At 33.2% G+C, this 13,088-nt stretch overlaps 1 protein-coding gene across 1 annotated transcript in view; it reads right to left on the reverse strand.

The window, feature by feature from the left end:
• Window positions 1-13,088, reverse strand: part of LOC113551806 (desert hedgehog protein) — a 41,225-nt gene that overhangs the window by 10,786 nt on the left and 17,351 nt on the right. Inside the window, exon 3 of the mRNA XM_026954299.1 lies at window positions 5,405-5,654. Coding sequence (XP_026810100.1) covers window positions 5,405-5,654 — 250 coding nt within the window. The remainder of the gene's footprint in view (window positions 1-5,404; window positions 5,655-13,088) is intronic.

Below are 13,088 nucleotides of genomic sequence, written 5' to 3' on the forward strand. Positions count from 1 at the left end.
ATTAAATGTTGAGTTTACGATAGTCCATTATCTATAGCTACATTATAAAATATATATATTATGACATTAAACATTGTCTTGCAAGTTATAATTGTTACAACTTTATATTATATTATGTATAATTGTATACATTTTATATTGTACAAATCAAACTAAAATTGAATAATTATCAAACAAATTGATTTTTAATGTAATACATAAAAACTAGTATAATTTTTAATTTTAATCTAAGGCTTTAAAATGTAATACAAGATTCCTTACGAGTCATTCTTACTAGAATTAAAAAAAATCGATTGTTAAGCTACTAATGTTTTATTAGAGTTTGAAATTCAAATTTTTACGAAATTAGTCATTTAAACGTAAAATAACTATTTCTCAAATAAATTCTCTAACTATTTTTATTATTTTGTAATAATTCAATTAAATTAATTGTAAAAACTTGAAACATACCAATATTACTGAATTTTTATTTTACATGGGTTAGTTACGTAATATAGTTTTTAAAATATTTAAATTAATTCTAAGCTATAATAGGAATTTGACGATACCGTATTGTTTTAATTTTTTTTTACTTTAGTTGATAAAATTAAATATGATAAAATATATTTATTTTTGTCAAAAACTTTAAAAATGTATGTAATACAAAGTTCCTTGTAAGTGATTCATGAAAATACACAAGCATAGTTCTTTTTATAAATATTGTAGTTAATATTTTCAACTAATATGATGTTTAAACTGATAATAACGAGTTCAGTAATTTATTGTAATAAAAATATGTACTTTGTAGAAAATAAAAACTTTTTGCTATCATGAAGTATATTAAATTATTTTCTATAATAATATTTCCAATAATTTAAAAATTAACTTTAAGTAACTTTATCATCAATCAATTCACATTATTTAATGGTACCTATTAACTTATAGCTTATAAGTTAAAAAAAATAGTTAATATAATTAAAAATTAGTTTAATCCATACTAGAGATTAATATAAATAAATTAAAAATATCTTTAAATACAGTCTCCGATTAGAATCGTTTTTGTATGCTATGATTTAAATATTTATTATGATCTTAGTGTTTAATTTTACATAATATCTATCACTGCAGAAGAGTTCCTTACAAAGTACTCAATGCCGAAGTACATTATTCAAAATGTACATACGGCAAGGCGATTTCCCTAGTTATTTTATTTTTTTTTTTTGTTTAAACTATAAATTTGTTATAAATAATACGGAAACTTGTTTTTACTTTTTAATCTGTATACCACAGCTTAGAGCCTAAGCCTTAGCGCTTAGAATATAAATTATCTCCTAGAAAAATCTTTTGCAATATCTCTATAGTGGGTATAATATATCAATAATTTATACATTTAATGTTAGTCACAAAATTAATTTTAATAACTAGTTTGTTGTGACTACTGACTTATGGTTTTTTTTTAATACATATATTATGACGTGTGGACTGTTATAAATGTGTAGACTGCTAACTGTACGTTCATTTATGTATGGGATTGACACGAACACACGGTACGAGTTCTATTGTTTAACATGACATCAATCACATTAATTCGGTGGTTTCTCCTTTCGACGAACATTTTTCATGTTTGTCATTATAAATTAAGGGTGGCTACTATTATGTCATTGTTGTCATGTAAAACGATAATAGATATATAATTATATAAATAATTGTATATTTAAGTGTAGGTTCCTGTACCTACTATACTTTCATACCTATATACACGTATAATACTAGTGTCACGTACCTAGTGAATGTATGTACTCTCTCATATGCGTCTATGCGTGTATTTTTTATACAAACACAAAAATTAAAAAATTAGTAGTATACGCTTGTACAATAACTACGAAATAATATGTATTATGTATACAGAATGATTTATTTAATAATGAATTGTTGTGATGCTACCTGTCTACCATACGCTCATACCCATTTTAAAATCTTCAAATATTAGTAATCATTTTTTTGTATTTTTGTTAAATGAATGTATACTTAATTATAAAAAATAAATATTTATTCTTAATTTGGTGATTTAGCAATGTCTATTTGAGTGTATTTTAATAAAAATAATTGAAAGAATGTTTTATTTAAAACATGTGATTAAGAATTTGTGGGATTTCCTAAAAGAAATGTCATGTGTTAATTTTAATTATTTTACCTATATAATCTGAATACGACTTGACGAATTTACATTGGATTGTTTTTTATTAATAATTCTATTGTGAGGTTAAATTTAATAAATATTCAATTAAATTATAGCAGATCCGTTAGGCCAATGACGTAAAACGCAATAGGCGACAATAAACTAGCTTCTTGTTTATATAATTGGGTTCGCGAAACCACGCCGTTTATTGTAATTATCGGCACTTTGTTATTCAATTACTAATTTTTTTAATTTAAAAATAATTAAATCGTGTGCGGGGACCGCTTTATGCGATTTGCGATAACATTTATTACCGACACATTGCTGTTCTTGCACAGTTACACGGAAATAATATTATAATAGTCGTATAGGTACATTATATATATACGTACTATGCGTCCATGTATCGTAATACGTTTATATAGTACTCGTTTTGTATAGAAAGGTATACTAATTGTTTTTATAACTATAAACCATTTTTTAAATCGTGTTGTAAATATATATGCAAATAAGTTTTTGTACGCACGTTATCAGACATCATCATTATTATACACGACCTTGTAATTAAGAAATGCGATATCGTTTTAAAACAACGGTGCCAATAACAAATCAGATGTTATGATTTACTAAATTTCGACGTATTTAACTATATACATTATACATACATTGAAAAATAACGCGATCACATGCATTTCTCGAAATAAACAATTATATATTTTGTAATATATAATAATATACTATATACTATACACAAAATGCAAACGTTGATAATTTTCACTATCCAAGTCAGCGGTTTTAGGAAAAGGAGTATAGACGTGTTTGATCTCCCCCAATATTTAAAAGCTCATTTAAAATGTTTTTAAAATATTATAAGAATACACATTTTTAAATTTGAATTTACAAAACCTACAAGCATCATAATGTATGTACAGTATACTGTATAGTATACATATTATTTAATATTATACTGTCTTCTTCAAAATTTTCTTTCAATTCGGGCTACATCTATACATTATAATATTATGTTAAAATAATTTACTTGTATTGTAGTATAGTATGAATTTCAAAAGGTTTACTTGATATATTTTTTTTCTGGCGATTTCGTAGACATCGAGCTTATTATGTATAATAATAATAATAATAATAATAGAATATAGGGAACCGGAATACCGGACGTCCTCTTTTTCGTCGTCTCGTCACCGTCACGCCGCCGCCGGAGACAAGTGTGCGTGTGCAATGTGCATGATGGATAGCAGAGGCGTAAGCGCGGCAAGCGATAATTAATGAGACCCGTCCGCGCCGCCGCGGCGTGAAAACGATACGCGGCCCTTTTGTCGGACCAACGGAAAATAATGCAACGCGTGATGAGAGACGGACACGGACGGACGGCGAGACTTGTTGACCGATCGTCCACCAAGACGAGTGAATATATATTATACGTACATGGGTATTATTATTATTATTATTATTATTATTATGTCTATACAGGTATAATAGGTATAGACGATGACGATATATACGAGTATGTATTATATATACGTTGTATATTACATCGTATACGGTCGGAAACAATAATTTCCGAATATTTTAACACGAACGCTTGTGTATACATAATATGTATATGTGTATTAATATATTATTATATATACGTAAATACTCGTCGTCGGTCGTCGTTCTCAAAACGTTTTATTTACTGTTTGCTCGGCGCAAACATTTTTCTATCTCTTTTCGAACCTCCTAAACGAGACGATTTTACCGGAAAGTCCCTTTGCCGCAGACGGACGCGGCGGCCGGTTTATTTTTTGTTTGTACGGATTTTATATAGGTATTATTATTATTATTATATGCTGCACCGCCGTCATCATCGCGGCAGTTGTGTCGTTCACACGGTCACCCGGCGCGCGCGCACTCGTATACGCATACCGATATTATATATAATAATATGTACTTATGTATATACTATACAATACATCATATATATTATTATACGTGTTCCGCGTTTACGACACGACGTTAGGTTTTCTCACACGCTCGTTTAGAAATTCGGCTAAACAAACTACCCGGCTAAATGACTACATATAGTCGTCGGAGATACCTCTCCATATGCATGTATCTATTTGTAAATAATATTTATATGGACTGTTCGAGTGAGCGGAAAAAAAAATTATTTCAAATATGTACATTATGTTTTTCTCATCACAGACATATAATACAGTATCTTATTATAATGTTGGAGTGTTTTTTTCCCCAGTACGAATGATTGTATTCTTCTGAATGACGGAATGTTCAATAGACCACTCGTATAAAACGTTTAATTTTAATTTTATACTTATATCAATGTGTAAAATCAAAATTGCTAAATTATTTAAAAAATATATAAAATAAATATAGGTACATGCAAATTATAGACAATAATAACTTTTTTATATAATTTATAATAAATCTTTGTAAAAAACAACTCGTAATTCGGAAAACAGGACAACCCCCATGCCTCATGGCTCATATTACATTTTATAATACGTATGTTTTATCTTTATTATTTATGACAATCGCTATCACTATATAAGTTAACTTTTGAAATTTGAATATTATGATCAATTAAAGTATGTTCATTATAATGTAGAGATATGAAGTCAGAAGTGTTGAAACGAATGAAATGTACATATTATTGTTATTCTATGGACCTATGGTATACTTATTATACTATATGTCTATATAATTACTAAATTTATAATTTTAATATAAAATATTACAGTATAGTTAATACGAAACGATAACCTATATATATATATATGTTACTATAGGTTGCAATTATTATAATATATTAGGTAACTATATTTTCAACCGATAAACGTTATACCTGTTGGCTATTATTAATTAAACGGACGGTTAAGGCGTTCACATTTGCGCGTTTTTTTTATACGTACCTATAAACGCATTTTAAATATCTAATATAGGCAATAGCAGTTGAATCAATTAGAAATTCAAAAATTATACATATAGCAAGTCAGTATATAAAATAATTATTGTATAGCGATTACATTTCGAATACGTACTACACGTATACCTGAAGTCCTGACATATACCTATTAATATTTAATATACATATCGTATTACCTATAATATTGCTGGGACATAGTATATACATACAGTTTTCAACAGTACATTAACCAATTAAAAACGTAAATACTAAATACTATAGGGGCATTAATAAGTATTTCAAGTATATTGTGATCCTGGACTCACCTGATTTACAAGAGCAATGAATGTACCGACGATTGTAATTGACCCAATCGAATCCTGCTTCTACGGCCAGTCGGGCTAACATGCCATACTTGGACTTATCCCTGTCTGACGTGGTGATGTCTACCGCCCGCCCTTCGTTGTGCAGGCTGCTACCGGCCCGGTCCACCCATCCGTCAATCACCCGCAGTCGAACGTTCGGCCATAAGTTCATAACGCTGATGGCTAAGGTGTTCAGCTTCTCTTTACACCTCTGAAAACAAAAAAAAGATTGTAAGAATGACATACTAAGATAAATAGTGCATTACATATTATACTACAATATATTATAATATATATCTCTAAAAAGTTAGATGATATACTAATAATAAATAACTCAATGTGCAATGTGCAGACTGCAGTTACCTATACTATACAAGTACACATAATATAATATGATGAGTATCTATGCATAATTCTCCGAAATGTGTCTCAGTGTCAATTAGACTTTAATCAAAATATACCTATATTCAAATATAGAAGTTAACGCGATAAATATGAGTAAAACAATAACGGCCGCATTATAATAATATGTTACAACCGAAAATGCAGCGCCGCGTGTCGTCGTAAAATTTCCCACAAGAATGCAAGGTAGAGACTAGAGGCAGGTTTTTTGACTAAGTACCGTGTACATTATATACCTGTATATAATATTATACAGAATATAATATATTATACACCATTTTCACACCGCGGCGTAACAATCGCCAATGACCAACGACCATAGTTTTTTTCGTTGTTAATGACGACGACGGCGGCGACTCGTCGCTACTTTCCAGCAACCAGTTAAATGGAATTATGCGCGCGAGTTAGTTATTGGACGACTATCGCATTCTGGTTATGCCTGTTATTAAGGCGCGCGCGCCAGGCCATCGATATAACTTATATACACGTCCGCCGGATCTTCTAGGAATCGTAATTTAAGATAACCAACGACAAATTAGCCCGCCAGCACCAGCGAGCCTCGCGCCGCATGAAAAATTGCACTCGTTATTTGCTCGTAAGTCGTAACTGTTTACCGAGAAATTGCCACGTGTATATTATTATATTGGATTGTTTATAAATACGCGCGTTATAATTTCATTATACAAACTAATATTTTTTTTTCCTACACCGAAATGTACCACATAGACAAGATTTATGGTACACTAACAACAGATCTAAATTCGAAAAACGTACAAGTCATGAATCAGTATATTTTTTTCAACAACACTTAAACAATGATTTTGTTTACGTTAAATTTGCTTATTATTGTTATTTTTTTAATCGATTTATGTCGTCTGATAACGATTAACTATAACATTATGATAGGTGTATATATTGTATCATATATATCGATATGTTTTTCGATTTAAATTATTGCGAATCACAAAGACTTGTAAAATCTATATACCTATTGCAAAATTTAACATAGGTATTAGGTATAGATAGATACATCTTTTAATGATAAATGTATGAAAATGATTTTCGTATTAATTTTCGTTGTTTCCGAGTGCACAGACATTATAATTTACAATCGTACCGTAGAAGTATAGCTATTGATACAGCTATACGGAGGGCGAATGTTAGAATGTAAAAATAATTACTAAGTGTGCCGATATATAGTGACTACCACTCTGCAAGTTATAACCTAACCTATTGGAAAACCCGAAATCGATATGGTGTCGAAGGATCCTGATATACCTTTCTACGGTTCGACGTCGCGAGGTCCAACAACGTCGCGCCGTGGCCATAAACGCCATCGTCGGACTTTCGCCCTAGCGCGTTTTCCGTCAGCGGTTCTCGCAGACGCGCGCGCTTGCACCTATAACGACGTATATAGCTCTCGAGCCGGCGGCGCGGTGGAACCAACACGCGCGGCACAGACGCGCGGAAAACAAAAGATGAGACACCGGCGCTGCACGGGGGTGCCGAGGTGGCACCGTTGGGCGGGGCCAGGTGATCACCGCGGGCGAAACGTGTATGTGGTGTTGGTACTGCGGCGCGGCGGCGGCGGCGAGGTCAAAAGCGGCAGAGAAAACCAAGAATGTCGTGTCCGCCTCGCCGCCGCGGCGTATACGTTGGGCGCGCGCGCAATGAACGGGGCTGCGTGTATAAATAACATTGTGTATTATGTATTATTATTATTATATATAGGTACACGCGGCGATATATATTGCATTAGACTTTATAGGTACCTATATATGTATATACAATTATATTATTATATTAATATAATATAATATTATATGTGTGTGTGTGTGTGAAGAAAACGAGAATGAAAATAATATACAACGACGGCCGCGGCGGAAACGTCGGGGAAGGGGAAAAACCGAATTTGCCGTCGCCGCCGCAGCTGAGTTGACTTGGTGAATGCGTTACGGTGCACGTTGGTATTTCCCTCTGCCCGGCCCCTCCACCTCCCCGCCCACGCTTAATATACCCAATTGCCGACCCGACAAGCGGCCATTTTGTTCGGTGCGGCCTGCATTCCGAAAGGCATTGTCTTAAATAATAATAATAATGAACGTACGCACCGCGGGGTGAGCAGCGGCGGCGGCGGACGAGTAGGTATATATAATATACACTGTACATTATATGTAGGCACGAGATTATGATCTGCCCGATGAGCGCGTACACACATCATACATAATATAATATAATAATAATATATTTAATATTATGTACACTATTATACGATGCGGCGCATATATCGTATCCGTCGGATGACGACGACGACCATCGGGACGACCCCAAAAGAGCGGTTGCCGAGCGGGCCACCCGGGCGGGGGGGCCGGTGCTGGCGTGTCCTTTGTGGGGACGGCGGCAGGCGCCTCACGCGGTTTATTTTGACAAGCAATTTGATATAATGGGCATTCTGAATAACGCGCCGCGCGCTCGCGGCCGCTCATACAAATAACGCACTGTATATCGTCGCACACAAACGCGCGCAGCGTGTCTATATAATATGTATTATATTATAATATTATGTATAAACTCGACGTGTGTAAAGCGGTGGCTATACACAATGAATCGTTCGCCGTCGCCGACTCGCGCTGCAGCACCGCCATCCGCCGTGTGCCGCCGCTGCGTGCTGCAGTGTGCTGCAGCGTAGGTATATACTTGTGTGTGTGTGTTATTGCACACTGCAGCCGCAGTGATGTAAACGTGTCGGGCTTGTTAGTCTTTTGACTTTACACCTTGTCCCTGGATGCCGGGCAGGTGGTGATGCCGGTGTCGGCAAACACACTTTCTACTAGGGTGGTTTCTTTTATGTTGTTGTTATTATATTATTATTATTGTAGAAACGTATTTTTGTCAAATTATTATTTTGACGTAAAATAAACCAATGATTTAGCACATCCCTTTGTCCGTATAAGACCGTGTGTGGCTGATGTGTTATAAGTATATGTATTATATATGTTGTGTTGCGGGAAGAACACCGCTAATTTCAACGATCAAGTTGAAAATACGTATCTTTTAAATCTATTTTTTTGCTACTTTTTAGGCCTCCTTCTCGTCCGACGCATACAGCAGATAAAACATGTACTCTACCTGACCTGCCTACTATATAATACTATATTATACACTTCTATATACTTTATATCAAAAAGTTAAACCTATAAATATGTATTTCAAATAATGCAGCCTACACACATTTTAAATTTAATTTATGTACACGCTAAATGATAAAATATTAATACATTTATTGTGAATGATTAATTTATAAATTATGTATAAACATATGAGGTGAGGTGCAATATTTTTTGTCGTCGTGACTTCGCAGTAAACATTAAGAATGAAATATATGTGTAACTCGCGTTGAGCTATTAAATTAATTTTAAATTATTATGAATATAAAATACGCGTCTTTTTCTTTTTACATACCCAACTAATAAAAAAAGCACACATATTACAACAAGTAGGTAGGTAGTGAATTCATTATTTGAACATCATAAAAATTTGTCAAAAATCTCGTTATAATATATTGTATATATATATAGGAAGTGTATACAATGTACCGACATGCCACATAATATGTGTACTGTAAAAAAAAAAATAAGGTCGTTTTCTCCTTCTAGAATTCATCGAACAAAATTCACTATCGATTTCACCAAGAAACTCGTTTTTGTATCTTTTTTTTACCTTACCTCAGCATATTTCTTTAACAAAACATACATATTAATACGGTACATAGGTAATATATACCCAGCAAGTATGCCCAGTCGACCTTTTAATTCACGCGTACTTACACAGAATTTAGGATTTATGTACATAAAAAACGAACAGAGATGGGATCTCTGTCTACTAGTGTTGAGCAAAAAACAAAAAACAGAATAAAAAAACGGTCGAAAAAAAGTACCGTGTGGCGCGAAACGGGAGACTCAATTGTCCGTGTATATAATAAATATTATAGTGTGTGGCGCGCGGTCGTAAACTACACAATATAATAGCGGTATCTATAGTGTTGTATGCGCGTGGTGCCGTCAAAATCAATTTCCTAAAAAAAAAAAAAACAAAAAACTATACACACAACATATTATACAGGGTGAAATGCGGAAAAAAAAACCAGAAATAAAATAATAATAAAAAAAATATATACCTTGTTCCTATCGTTTACACGATCCCGAGGGGGGTCATAATCGAATAATATTATTATTACTATTATACATACAGGAGATAATATTATACAGGCACCTCCCGGGTGTCCGCCGTCGCCGTCGTCTCGCGCTCGCGCGCGCGCGCGCGTGTAATGTGCGCCGCGCAAGAGTGTCGAACGGGACCCGGTTGGCCTCCGACCGCCGTCTCGGATTTCATCGACGATACGCACCCGATAGCAGCAGACACAACCGTACGACCGCGACGACGACGACGACGACAACGCGCCTCCACCCCCGCCGTCCACTCGCCCTCCGACCTGGGCCGTAGCCTCCGCATACCAGCGCACTGCTGCTGCTGATGGTATACTGCACCACCGCCGCCGCAGTATTAATTAGATACGTCGTTATCGTCGCGTTATCGATGAACGTTATCTATCCGGTGCGCGGCGTTTGTCATGACATTATATTATATTATATTTTATACACCCGCCGCCGAAGTCCGTATACAAGTAAATTATGATAAACTGGATGTATCTTAGTATAGGTGTATAATATAGGTTAGTGTAGGTATATGAGTAATGCTGGCTATACTATTGATTAAAAAAAATGCAGTCAGTAGCGAATTGATAGCCGGCGGAATTAATAAATAAAAAAGCTCGGCGGAATCGATAAGACCCCACTGCAATCGTATTTAGTTAATATTATATTTAGGTGCACCGGTGTACGCATAATAATAATAATAATAATACGACTGTTCGTATAATATAATATTTTACGTGTATAGGTCAGTAATAGGTGTATACCACTGGCTGTTACGGTCAGATTCGGTCCCATGAAGACCGCGCAGCGTACGCCTCCCGTGTACACATAAACGACACCGCGTCCATAATATAATACATTATACACGCACCCCGTGTGCGCGCCGTAACCTTAAAGCGTGTGTACGTGTGTGTCTATGGATGTGTGTGTGTGTGTGCAGTGTACAAGAGAGAGAGTGCGTGTGAAGTCGGCTACTTTATGCCCTTTCGGTAACAACGCGGTGGGTCATTTCGTGGCGAATTCCGCGTCTCCGGTATACCGAGGTGGATATTATATTATTATTATTATTATTAGGTATGGGACATGGGTACAACAACAATCCGTCAGCCCGTTCAGCGAAACCTGATGTAGTTTATATATTATATTATTATAAGTTATAACGATATACGACGATGTGTGCAATGTGCATTATATACACGAGCGTTTACACCACAAGTCTGTATATAATATTATCGTAATGGTGCATATTACATTAATCGTTATGGTTTAATACATCACAGTACCCGCTATATACTATAATATTATTACAGAACTGTAAGTATCCTATACATTATTATTATACTGTTTTGATAAAATATACAGTTTAGTATGAAAAAACAAAACGTTTAAGCACCCAAGGGCAATGAGGGATAAGCTATAATATATTATAACCATCATATAACATAATATGTCCTCCGCATCATATACGTGTTACGTGTATAATATATTGTTGTGTGTACTACATATTATTGGGGGCGGTAGTCGACACAAAATATTCATGTAATAGGTGATGTTCACAAAGACGTGTCATAAAGGCCCATAAAAAATAAAACTTCTCGAGTACGAGTTCTCCGAAGTGATAAAAAAATATATCGTTTAATTTCCACGATTTATCGATTAACGTTTAATTTCACATTTAATGATTCACATTAACCATAAATTCTATACTTTAAATTATACAATGTTATTATTTATTATATCATCGTTACGCACTAAACATTATTTTTGTAGTTGAAACAAATAATTTATGTCAAGGAATGTTATTTCTACGTGTTTTTTAATAACAAATAAAACGATTTTTCTTGGTATGACAAAATATGTTTAAACGATAATAGATTTTGGTAAATAATTAAATACTTTTTTTTTGTTTTTATAAGTATAAAAAAAAGCAGCACTTATACGTTTTACATTAATAATTATTATTTACAGCAGTTATATAATAAGTTCACTTAAAAATCATTTTATAGTATAGAAATAATTTTAATGATACTATTACCTTGAAGTGATTTATTGAAAAATCGAATAACAATTGATTTGTTGAGGACAACTAAATTGGAGGGGCTCGTATATATAATAATATTGGCTTCAGTTTATTTGAAATAATATAGCAGTATAATTTTTAATTTAAAGAAAACCAAATATAGTATATACTTACTATAAATAATAAGAAACTAAATATAAAATATTAAGAAACTAATAACTTAGAAGAGATAAGTGAGTTAAACATTATATATCCACAGAAACTATTTTTTTTAATAACATTTTTAATATTTTCGTAGCAAATACTATTGGTTTATGAATTTTAATTTGTAATAATCTTTTTATGTATCTACGTCAATATATTTTACCGAAACAATTAAATAATATTTTTATTGCAGATGCGCCCAAACAGGTTGTCAGTTTAATATAAGATGACTAAGTGAGAATTCACAAATAGATAGTTTAATTTTAGGTAAAATATCATCAAAATGTGTACAAATGGTTAATGTTTATATTTATTTCCATTATAAATGTCATCAATGATTTGTGGTAAATATTATGTACATTTCAAGTATTGATAGTGGTTTCAATTTAATCCGGTTTTACGTCATTTCAAAAATCATTATGATAGAACCAATTAAAATTATTAAGCCAAATATTTTGAAATTTACTTATTCCAGCAAAATAATATATCATAGATTTTATAACGTTTTAAAATAACTTTAATGGTTAAATATTTACTTTAAACATCAGTATTCAGTGACCAATTATACTATAGAAGAAATAAAAATATGGTGTAATATTTAAAAGAGATTATTTTTCTCTTTCAATAGATAATCTCGATGGTAATCGTTCAACTGAATTCTGCATTTACAAATCGATCGTTCGCCAATGACCATAGTTGAGAACAATGAACTCAAACCAGTTGCCGAACGACTTCTCCTTAGTTGCCCGCATTGTTAATCAAACGAAGTCCGTTTGCCCCGGACTAGGTGAAGTTTGATTTTTTG

The sequence above is a fragment of the Rhopalosiphum maidis genome, chromosome 2, assembly GCF_003676215.2.
Source record: "Rhopalosiphum maidis isolate BTI-1 chromosome 2, ASM367621v3, whole genome shotgun sequence".
Classification (NCBI taxonomy): Eukaryota; Metazoa; Arthropoda; class Insecta; order Hemiptera; family Aphididae; genus Rhopalosiphum; species Rhopalosiphum maidis.